Source organism: Elaeis guineensis, chromosome 6 (genome assembly GCF_000442705.2).
Source record: "Elaeis guineensis isolate ETL-2024a chromosome 6, EG11, whole genome shotgun sequence".
Lineage (NCBI taxonomy): Eukaryota > Viridiplantae > Streptophyta > Magnoliopsida > Arecales > Arecaceae > Elaeis > Elaeis guineensis.
In genome coordinates, this window is record NC_025998.2 from 127,535,664 (window position 1) to 127,562,310 (window position 26,647).

General features: G+C 35.9%; 1 protein-coding gene across 1 annotated transcript; it reads right to left on the minus strand.

Moving 5' to 3' along the window:
• Positions 1 to 9,749: 9,749 nt before the first annotated feature.
• On the minus strand, positions 9,750 to 12,215 carry LOC105046645 (UDP-glycosyltransferase 83A1-like). The gene is made up of 4 exons (XM_073260124.1): positions 11,640 to 12,215; positions 11,239 to 11,290; positions 10,991 to 11,036; positions 9,750 to 10,874 (listed from the first exon to the last, which is right to left on the minus strand). The coding sequence occupies exons 1-4, from the start codon at positions 12,124 to 12,126 to the stop codon at positions 10,005 to 10,007; spliced, it is 1,455 nt and encodes a 484-aa protein (XP_073116225.1). The 5' UTR covers positions 12,127 to 12,215; the 3' UTR covers positions 9,750 to 10,004.
• Between the last annotated feature and the right edge of the window lie 14,432 nt (positions 12,216 to 26,647).

Below are 26,647 nucleotides of genomic sequence, written 5' to 3' on the forward strand. Positions count from 1 at the left end.
CTAAGAATGAGATTCAAGATGACGAACGAAATCCAATGAGCCTAAGAACAGCTCAAATGGAGTCCAGACGATGAAGATACATATGAGAGAAAGCCAGCAGTAGGTTGGTATGGCCCACGGCCCATTGGAGTGGGCCCATGGGCTGGAGCAGGCCAAAGTCAGGTGCAGCCTAGGCTAATGCATGGGCCAGCCCAAGCGTGCGCAGGCCTATAACAGGTGCGCGGTCCAGCACGCGGGCGCACGTGGGCCATCCATGGGTGCAGCCTAGTGTGGGTGCGCATGGGGGGAATATTTCAAATTTTGGCATGGTCCACGATGGAATGCATGATGTGTCACGATCCATGCATCCGTCGTGGATTGGACTGATGTAGGAGGTGAAAATCGTGGTCTAGGAGAGCTTGTGCACGATCTAATGGCCCAACAGGCTTATGGTCATGATCCAACAGCCCAGATTGATTTTGAGGTTGATCCAAGAGCAAGGGATGCCTGATTGCACGATCGGATAGCTATGATTCGAGCCGATCACGATCGAACAGTCCAGAAGGATTTTAGGATTTGATTTGAGCCTAGTATCCTAGTAAAATATAATTTTAATGATTCTGAAGCCTATATAGCTTCAATTAATGAGCTGTTTATTGCATGGGGTAGCTAGTGACGTTCTGATCATATAGAGAGACTTTAAAAGAGATTTTAGAGAGCTTTTGTAAGAGTTTTGGAACTTCTTATTGGAAGATCTTTGTATAAAAATTGAGTGATGAGTTTCTCTTATATTTGTTTAGTTTTTTCTATCATAGTGAAGTTTGCATGCCCCATGGAGGTAGGTTTGAGGCCAATCCATGTTATCTTGATTTGTTTGTGGTATTTTTTTCTCTCTTTTTTCTTTCTTCTTTCTTCCTCTCCCAATAAGTGGTATTAGAGTACAACAACATATATATTTGATGCATGGAAGAAGCAGAATTTTGTAATGAAGACTGCATTGATGTAGACCATTAGCGATTTTTCTACTTATGAGAAGCTAATATGTCCCTATTTCATGGAGAATACAAAATCATTTCAACTTGAGCATGGTCGTAAGCCCTGTTGGTTCGATTGTCATCATCAATTTCTTTCCAAACACCATCCTTTTTCGAAAGCAGTAGGACAGTTTCAGAAGGAATAAGATAAAGAAGGATCGTGCACCCCCACACCTCAGTGGTATGAAAGTATTTCAGATGATATCCCAAATGGATGAAGTTCAGTTTGGCATACTATTTGATAAGTAAAAACCTCAAGAGTTTGGTAGAACTCATAATTGGATGAAGCACAGTATTTTCTAAGAATTATGGTATGAATCTATCAATTTGATCCATCATAACCTTAATGTCATGCACATTGAGAAGAATATATTTGATAATATTTTCTACACTATTATGGATGTTAAGGGCAAGATAAAGGATAACCTCAAGGCTTAAGCAGATATGAAGAATATATGCAAGCATCTTCTATTAGAGTCGGTTGAGGTGTCATTAAAAAATTTCTGAAGCCAAAAGCATCTTACACCTTAACGAGAGAGCAATTAAAGGATGTATGTAAATGGTGTAAAAATTTTAAATTTTTAGATGGTTATGCAAGTAATCTAGCTTAGTGGATTAATATCAAAGATTGTAGATTTTATGGACTAAAGAGCCACGACTGCCATATCTTTATGCAACGATTACTCCGATTCGCTTGGCGTGATCTCCTTTCCAACTCTATATGAAGTTTTTTGATCGAGCTTAATCTTTTTTTCAGAGATATTTATGCTATCGAATTATCGACCGACCACATCTTCAGTGTTGATGCTAGCAGTGTAGAGAGTATATGCAAATTGGAGAAGATATTTTCTCCTAGCTTCTTTGACTCTATGGAGTACCTCATGATTCATCCGACGTATGAAGTTATGGTGGAGGGACCAATGCAGTATAGGTGGATATATCCATTTGAAAGATATATGCATCGTTTCAAGAAGAAAGTGAAAAATAAGGTCAAAGTTGAAGGTTCTATCATGGAGGCTTACATAATAGAAAAAATTTCAAATTTCAGCTGATGCTACTTTAATTCCAATGTGCAGATAAAGCTGACTCAAGTGGGCTGAAATGATGATAGTGGTGGTGAGAGACCAAAGCAGGAGATATCAATATTTGCCTATCTTGCTTGAGAATTTGGGCACGAGGTTTCTCAAATTTTAACTAATATTGAATTACAATAGGCAGAGGCATATATTCTACTAAACTGTGAGGAGGTCGATGCATATGTTAAGTAAGTGCCCATCTCAATCCCAACTATTCAACTACTTATTACAGCATACTTATTTTATGCATGTTTAGGCAATATGATGGGATACTGAGATGGGACAATTCGAGGATAAGTGAGAAAGAAATTTTTGCACAGTGCTCACAAAATTTTACAGATTAGTTCCACAAATTGGTAAGCATCCATTGTCATTTCATATGTTTTAATTTTTTTTAATTTTTTTTTATAATATGTAGGTCATGCAAGGGGGCAAATCCATACTTAAGAAGCTAAGACCATTGGATTATGGGCCAACAAAATACGTTACATTTTATAATGACTGTAACATAAATAGTTTTAAATTTTATACCCAATGATATGGATATCATAAGACCACAATGAACAGTGGTGTGTGTATAAAGGGCAGCTGGTGGGAAGAGGCAGAGAGTAACTACTATGGAATCCTCGAAGAAGTGGTCAAGTTGACCTACCTTGTGTTGGATAGGATGCGGTACCAATTATTATGAAAAAAAAAAGAAAAATAACAAACAAACATAATAAAATATGTGGATCAGCCAAAAGATTTGCCTCTATGGGGCATATAAAGCTTTACTATGAAAAAAAAAAAAAATTACAAGAGCAGACATCACTTGCTCAACTCTCAAATCTCTATTTCTCTCTCTCAATAAAAAGCACTCATCCTTATAGAGCTCTCAAAATTACCTAAAGAAGTCTCCCTATCGCTCACCAGGACTCCAGGACCTCTCACAGTGCTCACTGCAGCCTTTGTCTTTTGGCTGCACCTTCTTCCTCACTCTGTTCGCCCACAAGAGCTTTTAAGGACTTGAGATCAAGTCCAGATCAGAGTTTAGATCTCCTAACAGCACCCAACAACCCATCAAACCATCATATCATGCCCGGCACACTCCAATCATCATCCGATCGCATAATCGTATGAAGTCGGTCAACAAAAACACCATAGACAATGAGAAACACCTTAGAAAATACCATTAGTCCACCATGGACTGCACGAAATGCCCTAGGAAATAGGGCCTGGTCCATGTAGCCCCCTCATGGACTGAGCCAACTGGTGTACTATGGTACGCCGCATCCCACGTGCTAGCTAGGCCGGCCCGTGCGCACCTGCACATGTTCGAGTTGGGCCGCATGCCTATGACCGACCCATACGCTGCTAACCTGTGGAAGGATATGGATAAGATTTTAAGTTGACACTCAAACTAATTTGAATTCAAATCAAAACCAACCAATTTTTATCCTTAATGAGTGACAAAAAAAAGATTATTTTTTAATTTTCTCACATACAAACTAATTTTGTATGGTGAGAAAAGGCATGAGATAATTTAGATGGCGCAAGGGATAGAGTCTTACTCATCTGGGACTCTAGAGTTTAACCAATTGGATTTCTTTCAAACCTAATCCAATTAGATCCAAATAAAATATGATGAATCTAATCTAATTAGGCTCTTATAATTTTAATTAAATTTGATCAAATCAATAAATTAATTGAGCTATAGATCCGATCAAATCAGGATCATTTCTTCCTTATCGATTAGGTCATCTCATGACCTAATCAGACTTGATTGAATCAAATTCAATCAGACTTGATCCAGATCTTAATACTCAATCAAATTGAGCTAATTAGTAATCTAATCACTAATTAATCCTTCATTAATGATAGAATCCAAATCTAGTGGGACTCTTCTCTAGAGTCTCCATCCAGTGAAACTCTTCAGCAGAGTCTCCATCAAGTGAGACTCTTCACCAGAATCTTCGTTGACTGAGACTCTTTAGATTAGCCATGTGATCAGAGAGAAACTTCTAATGTGTATGATTCTATAGGTTCAAACTTAGTCGGTAGCATAGAAACTAATTTTTGTACCAATTGGAGTAACCATTTAGTAATGGTACCCGACGTCCGGATAGGCCGAATGTATGCTAAGCAATACTCAAGAATCTATTTGAATATAGTTACTGTATAATTCATTTCTTTGACCCAAATGCTCAAGGTGACCTAGGATTTAACTGCCAACCCTGATATGGTCATCTACATTGTATTTCAATTTTCAAATTCCATCATATGGATTACCTCGATCAAAGTTTTACTGAATTGAAACATAATAATACATTAACTCCTACTTATTTGGAGGGGTCAATTCCATCTTGACTTACACACCGACTTCATAAGTAATTGACTATGCCCAAAAATCTTTCATTGCTGAATTAGAAATTCAGGTAGTCCGGCATCAAAGCATAGTGAGTTGCTTGTAAGTCACCCTGGTGATCTCAGATCGGAGGAACACTTATACCTATATTCTTTCAGAGTGACTCTTGATAGCAGAGTGCTCCAGAGTTGGTCACGTTCAGTGAAATATACTCCTATATTTTACCTGCATGCTATACCAGCATCTCCACGCTCTTTGATTAAGAGGATAACCAACTTATATGGCACATAATAACCTATACTTGATATGTCTATCGTCCTAGTAATAGCATATCATTTGGTCACGAACTCATTTAAGGACTAAATGATATATCCTCCAATATCGAATCAAATAGTCCTAAGGACTTCATCACATAACAGGAGTTCAAAATGAGATGTACATAGTGATGAAAAAATTAAATAATATTTATTAATTTAATAATTCATATACAATTACAATGATAAGCACAGCCATCAACAGACAGACGATTGACTTTGGGACATAATTTTCAACATACTTAGCATCGATAAATGATTTACTAAAATAAAAAAATTAATAAAAAAAATTATCGATGCTAAAAAATATAGATAATTATGTTAATTATCTATGCTTATATTTTGCATAGGTAATTATCCTTATTGCCTATGCTTACTTAACATTGGCAAATGATTTATCAAAATAAAAAAATTAATAAAAAAATTATTGATGCTAAAAAAGTATAAAAAATTACATTAAGTGCCTGCGCTTCTATTTTGCATAGGCAATTATCCTTATTGCCTATGCAAATTTAGCATCGACAAATAGTTTGTAAAAATTAAATTATTAATAAAAAATATTTATCGATGCTAAAAAAGTATAAAAAATTATATTAATTACCTACACTTCTATTTTACATAGGTAATTATCCTTATTGCCTACGCTTACTTAGCGTCAGCAAATGGTTTATCAAAATAAAAAACTAATAAAAAAATATTTACTGATGCTAAAAAATATAAATAATTATGTTAATTATCTATGCTTATATTTTATGTAGGTAATTATCCTTTTGCTTACGCTTACTAGCATCGGCAAATGGTTTGCCAATATAAAAAAACTAATAAAAAAATATTTATTGATGCTAAAAAAGTATAAAAAATTACTTTAATTGCCTACGCTTTTATTTTGCATAGGCAATTACCCTTATTGTCTATGCTTACTTAGCGTTGGCAAATGGTTTACCAAAATAAAAAAATTAATATAAAAAAAATATTTGTCGATGCTAAAAAAGTATAGGCAATTACATTAATTGCCTATGCTTCACCTTTCTACAGGCAATAAGGATAATTGCCTATGTAAATTTTGCATCGATAAATAGTTTATCAAAATTAAAAAATTAATAATAAAAAAAATTATTAATGCTAGACAAGCACAGGTAATTAGTTTAATTGCCTATGCTTTATTTTAGCGCAGGCAATAAGTGTAATTACCTTCACTTATTTAGCGTCAGTAAAGGGTTTGCCAAAATAAAAAATTAAGACTACCTATTGTCGATGCTTTGGTTTAAATATCGATATTATATTTACGTCGATAATTATGTTTTATGATGTTTATTTTGAAGCATAGCTAATTATGCCTCTTTTATCATTGTTTAAAATTTTGCATAGCTAATTGTGCTCTTTACCTATGCAAAATTTTATGTTGATAAATGTTGCTCTAGCAAAAATCCTATTTTTTGTAATGTAATTCGGAATAAGGATACTGAGTGTGACTAATCACGAGTAGTCACGAAGATATCTACCTTCTCATCAGAGACATACTTGATGCTGCAGTAATATATTTAGTTCTCTGACCTGAGATACATTAGCCATTCACCTTAAAGGTGCTATAGTTTGATTACACAAAAACTCAGTCTCCTAGTTATATGGAGCTTTGAGGTGTAGTAATATATTTAGTTTTCTGACCTGAGATACATTAGCCATTCACCTTAAAGGTGCTATAGTTTGATTACACAAAACTCAGTCTCCTAGTTATATGGAGCTTTGAGGTGTAGGCTGTAGTATGTTCATTATAGAAATTGGGTTGTACCAAGATGGAATCTATTGATCTCGATAGAAGAGGAGTCCTGAGGTACATTAGCCATTCACCTTAAGGGTGCTGTAGTTTGATTACACCAAAACTCAATCTCTTAGCCATATGGAGCTTTGAGCTATAGGCTGTAGTATGTTCGTTGTAGGAATTGGATTGTACCAAGATGAGATCTATCACCTCGATAGAAGAGGAGCAGTCTTATGTAGATCATGAGATTGAGTCCTAAAATCCATGACCATGGCAATATAATGGAAAGGTGTTTCCATAAGATTTTACATCGAACTTGAATCGATTATTCTAACATATAATAGGAATGAGATTTAATGAGTTATCCTTGACCTATGTCCTATTGAAACTCATGATAGAAGAACCGAATCATACGGTAACTACACCTAGAGGTTCATCTCTTCAATTCTGATAGATTGTCACTACATATTGCTAGGTATCACTGGTAGATTATGGGATCAATTAGAATTATGTCGATAATCAATAATTCTAATTGACTGAATTGAAAAGAGTTCTGATCTATCAAAAAAAGTTTCAATGATGTTGGTGATAGAGATCATAACATTTCTAATTACTATACAGAATTGAATCTATGGGGTCACATATTAAGGAATTTAATCTTGGATTGACCAATTGGATTTGTGAAGTCACAATTAAATTAGGATTTGATAAAAATCTTATTGGGTTTAGGCACACCATGCTAGCACATAGTTAAATTCAATTCTTTTTTGGATTTGATTCCTTATTGGATAAGGTTTAGATCAAATCAATTCAATAGCCTTATTCTTAATCTAAATTTATTTTGATTTGGATTTAGAGGGGCATCCAATTGAGCACCTAAGAGGATTGGATCAAACCAATTAGGAGGTGCAAGCCCTCCTTATTTTTCTCCCTAGACTTTCCCTTCTTAGCATGGATTATTTGGAAGGAAAAGTAGGGCGCACGCCACCTCTGGATGAGATCCAAAGGGGGTGCACGCCCCCTCTTCTTTTGGAAGGTTCTAGGGGTGCACGCCCCTGAAATTCATGTGGAGAGTGAGAGGGGGGCGCACCCCTCCCTGAATTTTGCATGAGGATAAGGGAGAGAGGCCACACGCCCCCTCTCTGTCTTCCGGGAATAAGATCAAGAGCCTTTGGCACCCACTCTGATTTCTTATTTTAGGGAGATTGTATTCCATATGGGCTTGATTTTTTTGAGAAGAAAATCAGCTAATAAGGCATTAGTTTTATATGATAAAGACTTGCTTATTAACCCAATTAGATTTTGAATTAGACTCTAATTATAAGATGAAGAGCTCTATTTAAGAGGTTCTTCTCCTAGGTTCTAGGTGAATCACAAATTCAGAATTTGTGCTTTTCCCCTATCTCCATGCCCCTTATCCCTCTCTTCTCTATCACACACCTAAGTTAGTTGGGTGTCCCCATCTCCACAAGTCTAAGGTAGTTAGGCAAATCCTGTTTTGTGCCGAGAAAAAAGAAAGCAAGATCTCAAGAGTTGAGATTGTGGAGAAGAAGATCAATAGTTGACCCAGGATCCAGAAAGGCTGCATATCATCTTGGAGAAGACAAGAAGAACGATTCAAGGTTGATCCTGATGGATACCTGTAGAGATTGAAAATCTGTGCGACTCGACAGTGGATCTCTTTAGATCCACGATCATCAATTGTAGTGAATTGTTATTTGCGCAAAGTGATAATGAGATTATCACAATCCCCTTTTTGTATGCCGATTTATGATTTAATTTTCTAATTTAGACTATGCATCGGATGTCGGATTGGTTTTATTTTGAAATCCGCTACTTCTATATTTATTCGATTCATTGTGCAACCCGATCCTTTACAGTTGGTCTCGTACTCCATTGCTTTGCCGGACACTTCACCATAGTCCTCTATGAACCGTTGCCAGATGGGTGAGAACATCCACGAAGAGGCTGCCCATTGTGAGGACACTGTCTAGGGCTGGAACTATACTCGGACTAGCTTGACCTTGGGTCGGACTTGGGGCTAGACCTAAAATAGTTCAAATTTGACTTGGGCCTAATTATAGGATCTGTTTGTTTTTCGGACTGAGTTTAGATATATTTTTGGCCCAGCCTAGGTCTGGCCCAAGCTAGAGTTCAAATTGAGCCTAATCAATAGTCCAAATATCCGACCCAGTCCATTCCCTAGCTAAGTGGGTTTAGCCATTTATGAGTCATGAGTTAGCTCCATCTCTAATTAGTTCGTTAGTTAGCTAATTGTGATGATAAAATATTAGAATATTTATGAACTTTTAGATTGTTATTTACTTTTCTTATTCATATATTATCTTTTTATTTTTGTAAGTTCGGACCAACTCAATATTTGGCTCAAATAAGTAATTCAGACTAGCCCATTTGGACTCCGATCGAGTTTGAACTTGGATACAGACCCGGATCTGATCTAAATTTTTAAAAATTTTTGAATCCAAATTTTGTCCGAAGACTGAAAAAAAAAAAATATTCTGAATCAGGCTCGGACAAGGGTCAGTACATTTTCAGCTCTAACACTACCCCCGCCAACGGCTTCTCCATCTGGTACATCCCCTGACCGATGGTGGCCAATTTGGTGAGTTCTACTCTCTCGATGAGATCATATATTGGAGCCACTCCAGATGTCTCCTCAACATTCGCTAAGACATGATGGCCCTGAAGAAGCTCCCAAGATCCTGCAGGTGTATCCTCTTAAACTTGCGCCTCGACCGCACCATCTAGCCCTACTATCCCGCTGGCATAGCCCCCATCATCTTCCTCTCCACCGGCATTTCCTTCACCTAGCTTGTTCGGCCTATTATCACCAATGGCCTTGCGGATGTTCAATTATTAGTCAACCGGGATTAATTGTTATAGCTTGGTCAGGGGAGGGACCGACTATTAAATCCCCGTTTTACCTTTCCCTTTTTATTGAAGGCCACGAAGGGTGAAACTTTCGAGGGCTCCAGGACTACAGAAGTACGTGATGTTACATATCATTTATTATAAACGGCATAAGTTGGTTTGGAAAATTACATAGCATTTTAGATTCACCCGATGCCGTAACGGGGCAACAGTAATGTTTTTTTTTTTTTCTTTTTTGAGCAAAATGGTGGGTTCTGTCAACCTCTCATTGCATTGATGAGGCGAAATTGACTGAAGCAAGTCTGGCCCCAAGAACAAACCCACCATATAAAGTAACTGTCAGTTGCAATGCTTATTTTTGAAGAACACTAAAATCAAATCCACAAAGCAGTTTACTAGATCATAGTATTTCCCTCAAAGACCCTATCCCAAACAAAATCTACCACAGTGCAGAAGGAAGAATGATACTTAACTATCAATAAATACATTGACCATTTCTTTGGCTGTCTCTAAATGCTGCATAGCACATTCATCAGACCTTAATTTTGAGTTGGATGAAGCAAACACCAAAGATCCATGTGCCTTATTATTGAGAAAAAGAGCTTTTTATTCTTTCATGGAATCGACAAAGCTCTTGAAATTCTTATAGGAAGACCCTCCTTCCCTAGTACACCTATAAGTAATGTCCTTCCACATTAAGGCCCTGGCCTTCATTTCCTCATTCAAAAATATTTGGTCCACCTTCTCTTTGATCTGTTCCCTTGGAACAAATCCTTTGTCATCAGGATCTATGCTCAAACCAGTCTTCCAAACATCACAAATATAGCTTTGGTCGAGGAACTGATCGGTGAAGCAAGGCCAGCAGAGAAAAGGGACTCCATTAGTCACCCCTTCCAATGTTGAATTCCAACCACAATGAGAAAAGAAGCAAGCAATGGAAGGGTGAGCCAGTACCTGCTGTTGAGAAGACCATCCTACCAACTTTCCCTGGCCTTTAACTCGATCTCGAAACCCATCTAACCAGGCATCATCCATCCCATCTGCGAGATCGGGTCTTACGACCCACAGAAATGGACGGCCAGAGAGTTCAAGCCCAAGTGCAAGCTCCTTGAATTGGTGCTGGTTGAAGACTGCTGTGCTCCCAAATGCTGCATAGATGACAGAGTTAGCAGGTTGCTCATCGAGCCAACTCATGCAGGTTGTATCCACTTGCCAGAAATGCCCAACTGCCTTTCCAAACTGTTGGCTTGTGATTAATGGTCCAACAGGCAGCAAGTTTGGAAAGAGGGTGAATGATGGTGACTCAAGGTCATAGAAGGTGTTACAAATGATTGTTTCAGCATGCTTTATTGCTTGACAATTACTAACTATGAGCTTGAAGAAGACTCCTTCTGGATCGAGATCACCGACACAATTCCATGGAAGTTGGCTTGTGTTCAAAGATGGCATGTCAGGGCTCTCTCCTTTCCGGCATTCCTGCATGAAATGCAAATAGAAAAGATGGTTGATGATTATTTTGTTATCTTGAAACTTGTCCTCACATATGGAGCTTCTTCTGAAAAAAAATGAAGAAATTTAAACATGCTTGCTACGTGAATGCAACCAGTTTCTCCAATAGAAGTTACATCTAAATAACACCTAAAAACTGAAGGAAACCAATAGTGACTCCTAATAATTACTACCAGTAGTTTGATGGAAATTTTATTTTCACGTTTTCTTTTTCTTTCTTTCATCTTCATTAAAACACGACCCTTTTCTTCCATTAATTTGATTCCTGCTGATGTTCACGAAGTTTGAACTTCACATCATGTTAACCGGATTAGTAAATCTTGTTCTCTACTTTTCGTTGGCAAAATCACCCACATAAGCTTTTGTACGATTTGGTTTTGCTCCTGAATTGCTCATGAATTTCCAGAATAAAAAGCTGAATACCGCATGAAAACCTAACTAATCAAGAGAGAGAGAGAAATCATATTGGATCTTCAAAACTATTGCCATAAGAACACTATTACAAATGATTAATTGGCATGTGCTAACGTTTCACAAGGATTATATATCAATTTATAATATTTTCATCAAAGAGGAATTGGAATGTTGGTCAGGAATAAATTCATGCTTTATGAGCTTTTGATCTCTTTCTCCTACACTTTTTAAAAAGTTTGAATGCTGAAAAGATTGAAAAGTTAAATCCCCTGAATTGTTTTGCTGGTCAGAGAAAAATGAGCGAAACCCAAATCTTACCATCGGCATTGATGATACCATCCTGGATCATCTTGGGAATGCTCAGAGATAATGCAAGCAGCGCAGCAGACATAGGCCAACAAGCAGCCGATCGGATGCCCATCTTTTGCGCCATTTCAAGAGCCCACCCCATACCCCCATCAGTGATGACGCATGTAACCCGGTCACCTCCTGATGCGTTTATCTGTTTTATGAGTTCCTCCAAACATCCAGGCATGACCCTCATGATGCCTTCAATCTTCTTTTGGAGACTAGTATTACGGTCTTCACCAGGTGCCAATCCATCTGGAAAGGAAACCATCTGGATCCCTTCCATTCCATCACCACCGTTCTGGGACAAGGAAGCAACAACACGCTCATGGTTGAACTCAGAATTGATGAATGTGATCTTGAAGCCATGGGCAACCAAGGAGTGGGAGAGAGCTATTAAGGGAATGATATGGCCTTGCTCTGGACAAGGTATGACGATGGCATGAGGAGAAGCCATTGCTACAATTAATTGTATCCTGTTTCTTCTTCTCTCTCTATTTTTATGCCGGGTACGAGGGTAAATAGGCCAAGGCGGTGCAAAGGACGGCAATGGACTGGGTATGGTAACCCGCCCCATAATTTAAAATGCTGTATTCCTACCGCCTCAATTGCCATCGGTACCACAAACAAATTATTAATGCATTAAAGTCCTCTAGATGAAACCATATTTCTTACCTAATAAATAGATTAGGAATCATTGAATCAGGTAATTACTTTAGCACGTTACTTTTATTTCTGGGTCAGTGTAAGTTATTCTAAAAAGTATCAAGTATGAGCGTAAGTCCCGTTCACTCTCTCTTTTTAATTTAAAATCTTATGACTTTTGGATCTATGCTTGTATTTTTTCATCCTCTCCGTGAATCATTTTGGAGGTCCAATCTCTCTCAAGAGAGAGTTTTAGATATGATTCATCCAGATGCTTGTGACTGGAGTCTCTTTAGGAATCAAATCTGTGAGCTTGTTCAGCCATTTTTTTTTCTGTTATGACCCGTTCTATTCTTTATTTTTGATCTAAAACTTATCCATGGATCTGTTGGATTGCATGATTAAAAAAAAAAAAAAGCCGCATTTGTCCCACCAAATTTGAGCCGGAGAGAGATTGAGTTATCCAACAGAAAATTCGATCGATACCTATCGAGAACTCATTTGATTTATGAAATTTTTTTTAAAAAAAAAAAAAACTTTCTGAGAAGTGAAAAGTAACTTCTCAGAAAGTTACTTTCTAAAAATAGTATTTTGACATGTTTGGTTCACTACGAAAAAATGACTTATTATAAAATAGTTTATATTTGGATGAGTAATTATTTTTTTAAAAAAATTGTATAAAATATCTATTATTTTTTTAGTAGATATAAAAGCATACATTTTTACTTATAAATTTTATATAAATATAAATATTATATTTATATTAATATAAATATAACATTAATATATTATAATATAACATTAGATCACAATAATTTATTATGTTAATATAATATTAATATATTAATATTATATTAATATAATATAAATATTTTAATATAATAAATTTATTAATATGGATATAAATATTATATTATATTAATATAAATATTATATTAATATTAATAAAAATATTATATTAATATAAATATTAAAATAATATTAAAATATAATAAATATTAATATTATATTTATATAAATAATAAGATAATATTAATATAATATTATATTATTATTCAGTATTTCATCATAATCATCTATTAATATTTTATTAAATTTTAGTCATATATTTTAAAAAAATATTTTAGAAAAAAAATATTACTATTTTTCATATCACAGAAAGTGCCAAAATCTATCTTCTCCATAAATTTTCACTTCTTATAAAATATAAAAAATAATTTTTTATAAAATATATTTTTTTATTTTTTTTTAATTTTAATTAGATAAGAAATTTTTTCTTCATTTCTCAAAACATACCTCTTCCTTTCTTCATTTTTCATCAACCAAGCGAGTCTTCAATTTTTCAAACAAGTCCCTGACAAGAGCACAGAACTGCCGGTCTATAAACCATCTTCACGCGCGCATGTCTTTGTTGTATATGACAAGGCAATTTTCTAACTCGTCTTAGATGTTTTTGAAAAATGAACGGAAAGGTTCGTTTCCCAAAGTTTCCATATGGGAGAGGTCTTTCTGGCTTTCTGGCAACCCATCCGACACAGCATTAATGCGCATAACATCGTCGCAATGGCTGCTCTCCATATCAGGAATTGGATGGGGTCAGCACGTGAACAAAGAGAGCCATAAATGGATGGAGACAAAAAGTTAGACAAAACACAGCTGTCGTCGTTACTACAAATAATAGTTATTTAGAGGGCCTTGGTTGTTTTTTTTCTTCTTCTTTTTAAATATTATTTTTTAATAAATAATTTTAAAAATATAGCTATTCCGAAATTATTTTTTGAATTATGATGGTTAAAGCCACATGGTTGAAATCATAAGATGGATCCACAATGTTGCTAATCAGATCAGCTGAAATCATGAGTTGATCTTATAATTTCAAGGTGACGTAGACAGCACACGAATAGATTAGCTCGCACAAGAAATCGTGAGGTGGGCTCATGATTTTCTTATGAAATCGTGATTTGGAATCACAATTTCATGAAATCATGGTTTCGAACCATGATTTTCAGTTTGAAATTCACACGCCACCCCGACCTAAACTTGTGGGATGGATCTATGATTTTAAAAATGAAATCGTAGATCAAACCCATGATTTCAAGATAATTTTATGAAATCATGAGTCTATTCCACAATTTTACTTTTGAAATTACAGGATGAATTCACAATTTAGTGAAATCATAACACCAACCCATGATTTCATTGTCTTAAATCTTCCCCACATGCCAAGCTCTCCGAGCAAGCCCAATCCATCCGATTGTGTTTTTAAATTCCTACTTAATCAAGCACGCTCAGCCAAGCTTCATCCATCCCATAACATGTGTCTTTAAATTTTCACCCACCTAGTCCTCCTAGTCAAGAAGCCCCATCCACCCAGTCAAGCTCCCTGAGCCAAATGTGTCTCTTTTTGGCAAGTATTCTAACCCTAAATCTTGCACTAAAATTACCCTAATGACTTTTAGAAAAAATGGAGCTATTTCAAAAGGAAAAAGAGCTAGGATAGAAAAAGGAAAACAACCTTCATCTAGATATGATGAGGATCTATTTTTAAATAATGGCTGTAGCAAAAATTTTATATCAAATTTTTCTCGAAGAAAAATTATAGGTAGAAGAATTATCCATTTCAATAATTTTAGTGATTTTTGAATTGATTTTTTATTTGAGAAGATGGGTTGGCTTCTTATGATTACACTCAACAAGCCAACTTATCCTATCCTAGTTAAATATTTTTATAATAATTTTAGTTTTAATAGTTCTGCTTGTTCTATATTATCTTATATGAAAAAAATTATCAAGTTTAATTGTAATGTTCTTGATCAAAATTTAGGTATTCTGTCAGATGGTGATAGATATTTCAATATTACTTACTGGAATTATAGAGGTTTAGATTATCAAAGCTATATTAGAGCTATTCATGAGGATGACAGTTTAGCTAGAACTTATAAACTTGGTGCACATCAGTTACCACTTGAAAATAAGTTAATTCATCATATTTTTATATTTAATTTTCTATCAAAAGGAGGCCATAAGAATTAACTCAATTACAAATACCAAGAGGAGGCTATAAGAATTAACTCAATTACAAATGACCTGGTATAATATAAAATACGTGCCCCCTACTTATAGAAATGGGGATACAATTTTTCACAAAAAAATATTTATTAAGAGATACATCCTTACAAAGAAATATTCTACTTTACAAAAAAAATACATCTCTAATCTAAAAGACACAACCTTATAAAAAGCCACATCTCTAATCTAAAAGATATAACCTTATGAAGACGCACGTTTCTAATCTAAAAGACATAACCTTTTAACAAAAGAAATTAAGAAAATAATAATAAACAAACTTGTAGTCTAACAATAAAATCTACCAACGTAGAAAAAAGAATGATATTTAAATATGAATAAATACATTGACAATTTCACTGGCTGTCTCCAAATGCTACATTGCACATTCATCGGACCTTAATTTTGAGTTGGATGAAGTAAACACCAAAGATCCATGTGTTGGATTTGTGTTCTAGAAGTCAATTGTTGGCTGACACATTATGTATTTTCAGGATCTAAATTTATACTTGTAATACTTTCATTATAAATAAAGAACTTTTTCTTTTCAATCATACTTATGTGTCCATGATTTATCTTAGAAATTAACAAAGATGATTTTTGTATATTCTTAAAGAGTTAAGAATTTAAGACAAACATTAATTAGTGGTTAATTTCTAAATGCTCCTGATCAAGAGATCATCACGGAGGACAGTGATCAATCCATTTGAGATCGGTGCACGGTTCACATTCCTTGTGGGCAGATGAGTCTTGGGTCTGCAGTGTAGAGACACTGGAGTAAAGGTGTAGGTGGTTGTTAGAGAATAACTTGTACTGAGCGTGACCAACATGAGAATCATATGGATGTCTACTCACTCGTCAGTGATTTTGTCGATGCCGCAGTGGTATGAGTGGTCCTTTGACCTGCGGTGATATTGACTATTCACAGTGAGGCTACTGAGTTTGACTGCACATTTTCTTGGTCCCTAGCAATTTAGGTCATTGCTGTGTATATTGGCTTCAGTAGGTTCAGGTTCGCTGTTTTGAGTAGGATGTACTTAGATGAAATTTATCAACCTTGGTAGAAAAGGAGAAGTCCTATGTGATTTGCAAGATTGAGTCCAGAATGTCTTTAACCAAAGCAAGTATGAATACTGGAAAAGAGTTTTCATTGGATTCACAAATGAACTCGAGTCGAGCTAATCTTACGTAAGACTAATGATGGGGTTTGACGAGTTCTCCATAACCTCTGTCAAGTCAGAACTCATGATAGAAGACTAAATCATACGATAACTGTACCTAGAAGTTCATATTTTTATTCTACTGAGTCATCACTACATACTATTAGGTGTCACTGGTGGATTGTGAGACTCATCGGACGTCATCTTGATGATCGATGGTCCTTGAAGGGTAGAACTGAAAATATTTCAATCCATCGAAAAGTATTTCGATGATATTGTGATAGAGATCATAATATATCTCACTACCAGATAGAATGGAACCTATGGGGTCACACATTAAGAGATTTAATCTCGAATTTGCCAATTGCACTTATGAAGTTCTAATTGAGTTAAGATTTATTTGAAACTCTATTAGGTTTATGAGATCATGCTAGCACATGGTTAAACTTAATTCTTCTCAAAACTTTAATTTGATCAAGTCCATAGCCTTGAACCTAACCTAAATTTATTTGGATTTAATTGAGCTCTTAATTATAAGTCCAAGAGGATTTAATTAAGTCAACTAGTTGGTATAATTATCCTAACATTATCTCTTCCATATCTCCTAATTATCTCTAAGTATGCATGTGGAATAGATGAAAGAATGGGTGGCATAATTTTTTTTTTGAAAATTATTGAGTACCATATCCTAGAGGGGCCCACCCCCTCTTATGTGTCATGGCATGAAGGAGAGAGGGTGGGGTCCATGCCCTATCTCTTATGGCTGGAGATCCTTTTGTGGGGTGTCAAGAGTTGGCGTCCCAACCACCTGATATGTATTCCATAGATGGCTCTTGTACATGCTTAAAAAGACTGATTAATTATCTTTTATATCTGATTTTATTTGACATAAATTATATTTAAAAGGTAGAGGATTCTTATGAGATAAAGATCTACCTTTTTAAGATGACAGGGTTCCTAATATGTGTCAGGGCTTATGTTTATTTAAAGGGAGATCTCTAAGATTTTTTAGTATTTTTTTCATCAAAAAAACCTTTCCTCTCTCCATCTCCATGCCTCCTCTCTCTCATATTCTTCCTTTCCATGCTCAAAGGTTGGGTGTTCTCTCTTCCACATGCCTAGAAGGAGTTCTGGTGACTTAGAGATCAAGGATCGAGGATAAGAAGAAGAAGGCTGCAGATCAAGGAGTTGATCTCTTAGTTAAACTCAAAAGAGTTGATCAGAGTCTTCAAGATCAAGATTCTTCTTGAGAAGAAGAATCTTCTACGAGAAGAAAAGTTCGAGATTAATCCCGATGGATACCCGTAGAGGTCGGATATGTGTGTGGCATCTTCTATGAATCCAAGATCATCTGAAGCGGTGAATTTTTATCCACGCAAAGGTAATGAGATATGATCTCATATTTTTTTTAAATTTTAGATTAATTATATATGCTTTCTTCTGAATTTGGGTAGGTTTAGTTCTGATATCTTGTATGTGAGGTTAAAGGGTTTAACCCGATTTATTTTTCACTGTATATTTTTAAAATTTTAAAATCTACACATACTGCCTATCCTATTTTCTATCAGTGGTATCAGAGCCAGATTTTTTAAAAATACATATGATCTAGTTTTTAAGTTAGATTTAAAAGTTTTAATAATTTAAAATTAATTTTATGCTGATATAAGATTGTCCTGGTATAGAGTTTACCTCCTATACTGCAAAGATTGTCCTAGCATGAGATTGATTGATTTTGAAAATTATTTTTAAAATAATTAAATCAAATTTTTTAGATCTAAAAATTAATATATATGATATATTTATTTTTTATTTAGATCTAAAATTATGATTAAAAGTTCACATCAAACTGGTATAAGATTGTCCTGATATAGGGTTTATCCCCTATATTGTAAAGGTCGTCCTAGTTTGATGTGAATCAATTTTTGAAAAGATACTTTCAAAATATTTTAATCATTATTTTAGATCTAATTATATATATATTTGATATGTATAAATTTTATTTTAGATCAAAAATTAATATATTTATGATGTATATTTAATTTAGATTTGAAACTACATATATTTGATATATGAAACTAAGTTTAGATCTAAAACAGTTTCAAGATCATAAGCCATTAATAGCATGCAATGAAATATAATCTAAAATTATTTTTATATCTAAAATTAAGTTGTTACATATGGGTATGGGTTGAACAAATTAGGTCTAAGTGATCAAACTACAATTAGGGTCTAATTGATTAGATCAGGCTAAAACCTATTTTTTGATTTTGAGTAGTTGATTGAACCTAATCGATGGATGATTGGGATTAGATCAAAGGGGTTCAAAATCGATTTTAGTTGTAGTTGGTCATATCGATTCATATTTTGATGTGAGTTGATTGACTTTAGATCAAAATTTGGCTCAGTGGCTCAGGTCCGTTTCAATAGGTTAATTTAATCGATTCTAATCGATATTTGATATCTAAGGTAAGTATTTAGATGGTGATTATTTAATTGATTTCATTGTCTAACCTGATCAATTTTGATTGGTGTCTAAGCAAAGCAACGAGGGGACCCCCACGCATCTTAACTTATCTGGTCATATTGGGAGATTTAGTTTCGTATTAGGTTACTTGTTGACTCGAGTTCACCCATGCCAGTTAGGCTGGTTAGATATATTGATGTGATAATCTAATTTAATCAGTTGGATGTCAGATCTACTGATTTAGAAGAGATCTAAACCCAAATCTCCTCATTAAATATTAAGTCTAGAGGTCTTCAATCATTGTAGAGATGTGGGTGCCTTCCTGGTGTTGATCATTCTCGATTGGTTACAGTGGTTCGATTGCATCGAGAAAGTACAACCACTCTATTGACATGTGATGTCTCAGGATAGAGATGGAGTTGTGCCCAATAACTGTTAGGTGAGGGTCCCAGATGTGCATCGTCAGGACACAAAAAATAAACCCAATTCTAACTTACTACGTAGCTAGGGTGAATCAGGATCGTTTCACAGGGATCTCGGATAATTATTTATAATTAATAAAAAAAAGAGAAGATTGATTTTAATTAATTATTAAGAAAATAATAATTTAATTCATGAAAAGAAATTGAATAGGAATGAAACCTCAAAAATTCAAAATCCACCATATAAAATAGATTCTATTTTTTTTACTTTTATGTCGCAATGATGAGATTGGTAATTAAGAAGCAGTGTAATTTACCTCAGATAGGTACGAACCATATCCTTGGATTATGGCTCGTTCGTCCAGAGTATAGATTACCTTAACTCAACTACAAGTTAGAGACTTGAACTTGAAATATAACAATCTATCTCTCCTAGCGCGTACCGTATCTGTAGATCACGGTATGTCGTATCTGTAGATCACGGTATGTCTGTAAAAAGAATAAATCATACACGTCGAATCCAAATCTCTAAGAAATAAGAAAGAATATTAAATGAGCATGAAGCATAAAATAATTCTTTATTTCATTGCATGGAAAATAAATACAAGATAAAGAAAATAAATTGTGTTGCAGGCTTCATCATCTTTCCGAGTTGAAGGAGTCTAGCCTTCTATGGAACTCTTGCGCGCTGACATCCTGGGATTGAGCAGATGGATTGTTTGGAAGGTTGGAGATAGAAGAGGAGGGCTGGTGTGTGATGGATGGTGGAAGCTTTTTGGATGTTTGGAGGGTTAGGCTAGATAAAATATGGAATGAGAATGATGGAAGAAGAGATGGAGAATGGCGGTGTCCAGCATGTCCTCCCTTCTTCGCTCTTGTGGTTTTCCTTATAATAAAGCTCCAAGCCACGTCCGAGTCGCATAAATGCTTCCGCACTGCGTTCTCGCATCTGTTCCGTAGCTCTCGCGTTAGTTCCGCCTCTTCATAACGTCTTCGTTGCCAGCTCCTAACTCGCGCACAAACCGCGTGGATGCTGCTTTTATTAACCTATCAGCTATGCATTTAAATCTCTCAGCTCTTGGTCCAGCGTCCGCGTCCAATTCCTGCACCTTACCAGTACTTGATCCCAACACCAAAAAGTCACACGCCATACCAACCCACGTACCAGCATAAGCCACTTCCTCTATTTATAGTTAACTTCCCAACACCAAATCGCATGGGTCCCATCTAAAAAGTCATTTTTTATCATGTGAACTGCTTTCTTTTAAGCCACTGGGAGGGTTGTGTGCTAAAAACCATGCACGTCCAAGCTTGCATACCATCTATTGACTTCATAACATGCCAAGCCTTGCATTAAATATATTTTAAAATTCATGCACATTTGCTTAGTCCATCAGGTGTTGTGATCTTAGAACTTGGATATGCACCTAATCGACTTGGATTCGAGCTCAGGCTTGGTCACATAGTCGATCTGTAATTAGGCCTCTATACTTGATAATTCCTAAAAAAATAAAATAATAGAGATTAAATAGCACAGGTATAACACTTCTCGTGGCATAATTAATGTATCGATCACACCCCCCAATTTAAACTTTTACTCATCCTCGAGTAAAATAGATAAATCAATAATACGTACCAAATTGTCCTAAAAATGAGAGTTTCGTGGCAATTCTAAGTCAATTGATACCGGGCTAGATCATCAAAGGAATATTTCATCGGATTATCAATTCTACCCATCTTGTGGTTGAGTGAAGTCCATAGAAATTTCTAGAGTTTTTTTTTCTTTTGCCAACTTCCCACTTCACTCTTTAAGTCCTCTAACTTATTGTGGGCTTAGTGTAGTATCTTTTTGTATTTTAGTCCTCTTATACCTTTTTTTTTTTTGAACATGTATAGTCAGTGCAATGTCCTAACCCCTTAAGCTTTCTAATTGACACTTATAGCGAGTTTTAAGCCAATAACTCCCAAACCAGTTGGCTTTAGGGCATTAGGTGTAGAACACCCCTCAGGCTTACTAACTTGAGTCAAAAAAGCTACGAGTTAAGACTGACTTTACAAGAGATTCTTTCACATTCTTATCTTTTGACGCGAACCGTAACGCTTACTTAGGCGAAAGGGCTTGATTACTCAGTAAGAAATGCTAAAAATCTATTTTATTAATCTAAATAGATTGTAAGGTGGACTTTATGCATACTTTGATTTTTTCACTTATACCCTCATAAAGTAGATTCTTTATTGAGATCATTGGGCCGAAGATTTTGAAATTACTTTAGAATTTATTCTGGTCTAAACCCTACCATTTATTGGGCTTTCTTAATAATTTGCCCCTCAATATCTCTAAAATTATCTAAACTGTTAATCATTTATCAGTTAGAACACCTGATTTACTTCAAATCAAGACAAAATTTGGTACACAAAACTGATTATGGTCATACTTGAGGACTTGATTAATTTAATTATTCTCTCCCCCCCAACTTTATTTCTATTGCCCCCAATGGATGAAGAAAATAACAAAGTAGAATAGAGAAAGAAATTACAAGGAAAGATACCACCTGGATTTGATGTGCTCGTTCATTGTCAGGTGAGGGATTCTTCCTTTGTGGGCGTGATTGGTTCATGACTCCACTGGGCTTTGGATGAGATGCTCCTCCTAACTTGGCTGATTGCCTTTCTTGAATTTTTCTATGAAAAGAAAAGAAGCTAGATAATTAAAAAAATGTATAAACTGGGTTGCCTCCCAAGAGCGCTAAGTTTAAAGTCTTTAGCCAGACTAAGCTGAGTATCATGGCGATACTGGATCCATTAGATCAATAAATTCAATTAATTCTCCATCGCTAATTTCATTTATGTAAGGTTTCAATCGCTGACCGTTTACTTTAAAGGTGTTCCCTTATTTAGAATCTCTGAGTTCTATGGCTCCATACGAAAATACTTGAGTTACAATGAAAGGTCCATTCCAACGTGAACGAAGTTTACTAGGAAAAAGTTGCAACCTAGAATTGAAGAGCCAAACTTTTTGATTGGGCTCAAACATTTTTCGTGCAATGAATTTATTGTGGTATGCTTTAGTTTGAGCCTTATAAATTTTGGCACTCTCATATGCTTCATTGCGTAGCTCTTCAAGTTCATTTAGTTGAAGTTTCCTATTGGAACCCACATTTTTCATATCAAAGTTAAATTACCGTATGGCCCAAAATACACGATGTTCCGATTCCACCGACAGATGACAAGCTTTACCGTATACAAGTCGATAAGGAGACATTCCTATGGGTGTTTTAAAAGCAGTACAGTAAGCCCATAATGCATCATCCAAGCATGCTGACCAGTCTTTTCTATCGGGTCTTACCATTTTTTCAAGAATATGCTTGATTTTCCTGTTGGAGACCTCAACTTGGCCACTTGTCTGGGGGTGATAAGGTGTGGCGACTTTATGGGTTATTCCATATTTTTTCATTAGCATGTCGAAGTGCTTATTCATGAAGTGCGTACCCCCATCACTAATTATGGCTCTTGGGCATCCAAATTGACTAAAGATGTTATGCTGAATGAACTTGATCATGACTTTGTGATCATTAGTTCGGGTTGCCATAGCCTCTACCCATTTGGATACGTAGTCCACTGCTACCAAAATGTACTCGAATCCAAATGAGGAGGGAAAGGATCCCATGAAATCAATTTCTCAAATATCAAAAATTTCTACTACAAGTATAGGGGATAGGGGCATCATATCTTTTCTCGAAATTTTCTCTATTTGATGGCATCGCAGACAATTACGACTGAATTCATGTGCATCTTTGAATGGTGTCGGCCAATAAAATCCACTCTGCAACACTTTTGCTGCAGTTTTTCTTTCACTAAAATGTCCCCCACATGCTAGCGAGTGGCAGAAGTTAAGAATACTTTGAACTTCACACTCGAAGACACAGCGTCGGATTACTTGATCTGGGCAATATTTGAACAACTCTGGTTCTTCCCAGAAATAGTACTTTACTTGAGAGAAAAATCTATTTTTCTCTTGTTGGGTCCAATGTGATGGTATTTGTCCCACTGCCAAGTAATTGACTATATGAGTGAACCAGGGAAGACCAGTGGAAGAGATTGAAAAGAGTTGTTCATCTGAAAACCTATTTTTAATCATTTTTTTATTGTGTTCTACCAAGATCCTAGAAATATGATCTGCTACTAAGTTTTTGGAGCCTTTTTTGTCTAAAATTTCTAAATCAAATTCTTGTAATAGAAGGATCCATCTAATCAGCCTAGGTTTTGTATCTTTTTTGGATAGTAGATGTTTCAGTGCTGCATGATCGGAGTATACTAGGACCTTGGAGCCCAAAAGGTATGATCTAAATTTATCTAGGGCAAACACAACAGCGAGTAACTCTTTTTCAGTCGTAGTGTAATTCAATTGAGCATCTGAAAGAGTTTTACTAGTATAATAAATTACATGCGGTTTCCTATTAAATCTTTGCCCAAGGACTGCCCCTACAGCATAATCAGAAGCATCACACATGATTTCAAATGGTAGGGTCCAATCCGGAGATTTTATGATTGGTGCAGTGGTTAAGACAGTTCTGAATTTATTGTAAGCGGTTAGGCAATCTTCATTAAAATCAAAAAATTTTTTCTTGGCAAGCAAGTTGCACAAGGGTCATGAGATCTTGCTGAAATCCTTAATGAAGCGCCTATAGAAACCTGCGTGGCCTAGGAAGGATCGCACTTGTTTAACCGAGGTTAGGGGAGGCAATTTCAAGATTACTTCAACCTTTGCTTTATCTACTTCGATCCCCTGCTTGGATACAATATGTCCAAGCACGATTCCCTCACGAACTATAAAATGGATCTTCTCCCAACTTAAAACCAAATTTGTCTCTACACATCGTTGGAGAACCTTGGCTAGGTTCTGAAGACAATCATCAAAGGTAGAGCCAAATACCAAAAAATCATCCATGAAGACCTTTAGAAATTTGTCGATCATATCAGAAAAGATGGCCAAAATGCACCGTTGAAAAGTTGCTGGTGCATTACAGAGACCGAATGGCATACGTCTAAATGCAAATGTTCCATATGGAAATGTGAAGGTAGTCTTTTCTTGATCAGCAGAAAATATCAGGATCTAGTTATATCTTGAATATCCATCTAGAAAATAGAAGAAACTTTATCCTGGTAGCCGTTCTAAAATTTGGTCAATAAAAGGCAAAGAAAAATGATCTTTCCTAGTAACGGCATTCAGCTTTCGGTAATCCACACATACTCGCCAACCAGTTGTTGCACGAGTAGGAATTAATTCACCCTCGTTGTTCTCTACTACGGTAATACCTAACTTCTTAGGTACTACTTGGGTTGGACTAACCCATTGGCTATCCAAAATTGGATAGATAATTTCAGCATCTAGCCATTTCACTACTTTTTTTTTCACGACTTTCCACATATTTGGATTCAATCTTCGTTGCATGTCCCTATGTGGTTTTGCCTCAACCTCGCAGTGAATATGATGCATGCAAACAGAAAGATCTATACCCTTCAAATCGACAATCGACCATCCTATAGCCTCTTTATGCTTTTTGAGCACCCCTACAAGTTTGTCTTCTTGGTCAGTAGTTAGGTCAGATGCAATGATCACTGGAAGGGTATCATTGGGTCCAAGAAATGAATATTTCAGCATGGCAGCAAGATGCTTTAGTTCTAGAGTAGGTGGTGCTTCTAAGGATGGTACCAGAGGACTTGATTGAGTTGGTAATTGTTCATATTTTACAGTCTAAGGGAGAGTGGTGCTAAAATTAGGAGGTTCTAGCAAAGCATGTATTTCTTCAGTGTATCCATCGATATCAAAATTATTCATTCCAAAATGTATAAGACATGCCTGTAAAGGATCTAAGTTGAGTAAGGCAAGAGCTTTATCTTCTATAACTTCCTCTAACAGGTTGATCTCATTATGGTTGTACGTAGGTGGTCCCTGAGATGCATTGAAAATATTCAATCTCAACTTCTTATTTTCGAAAGATACATCCATAACCCCGGTCCTACAATTTATACAAGCATTAGCGGTTGCTAAGAAGGGTCTATCTAGGATGATCGGTATTTGGCTAGGGTTGCTGCCAGATTCTATATCCAGCACAAGAAAGTCAACAGAAAAATAGAATTCATCTACTTTTACCAACACATCTTCCAACATTCTTCGAGGTACCTTAATAGATTGGTCTGCTAGTTGTAAGGTCACCGTCATGGGTTTTAACTCTCTAAATCCAAATAGATCATATATAGAGCTCGGGAGAAGATTGACACTTGCACCCAAATCTAATAATGCCTTCTTAATCGTGAGGTCTCCTATGACACAAGAAATAATTAGGGTACCTGGATCTTTCAGTTTGGGTGGGGCAATTTGCTGAAAAACTAAGCTGGCCTGCTCAGTTAGGTGGACTTTTCTTGGTATCTGTACCTTTGATTTTTGTTTCTGTGTACACAGATCCTTTAGAAATTTGGCATAGGTCAGAACTTACTTAATGGCATCGAGAAGGGGTAAGTTTATCTGGACCTGTTTAAACAGTTCCAACATTTCATTCATTTTTATACCCTTCTTATCAAGAGGCAGAGGGGATTCTAAAGCACTAGGAAATGGAGCCTTAGGTGCATGTGCTGGGTTAACAGGTTCTTTCCTCTCTTCAGGTTTCTTCTTTTCTGGTGTGGCTGGAATTAGTTGCTCTTGTTGTTGGGTTATTTCAGATTGATTTAAGATTTCTTCGCTTCTAAGGGTCATAATCGATTTGGCATGTTCGAGAAAAGTTTCAGGACCAATGGTGCTTTCAGCCATGTACAGTCCTTTTGGGTTATTAATAGGCTGACTGGGTAATTTACCTTCTTCCCTTCTACTGAAAGCTGTTGCTAGCTGACCTATCTGGGTCTCTAGCTTTGCTATTAATTGCATATGGGAGTGAAGGAGTTGGGTATTCATTTCTAGTCCTTTAGGTGCTTGCAGCACCTTTTCTTCGAAAGCCGAGTTATGAGTACTCGAGGTGGGTTGAGGAGGGTTCCGGTATTATGACTGAGATGGATGCCTATAAGCTGCATCCGGATAACCTGATCTTTGTTGCATTGGAGGAACCACTGGTTGTGATTTTCATGAGAAATTCGGATGGTTTCTCCATCCTAGATTGTACGTACTAGAATAGGGGTTGTTCCCTGGTCTATGAGTAGTTTGGGCTTGATGGACTTGTTCTTGTACAT

Coding starts and splice junctions, on each gene's coding strand:
- LOC105046645 (XM_073260124.1), bottom strand. CDS start 12,126: ATGGCTTCTCCTCATGCCATCGTCATACCTTGTCCAGAGCAAGGCCAT. Junction 11,037..11,238: donor GGTGATTTTGCCAACGAAAA/GTAGAGAACAAG, acceptor TTCAGTTTTTAG/GTGTTATTTAGATGTAACTT. Junction 10,875..10,990: donor GAGAAACTGGTTGCATTCAC/GTAGCAAGCATG, acceptor CATTTCATGCAG/GAATGCCGGAAAGGAGAGAG.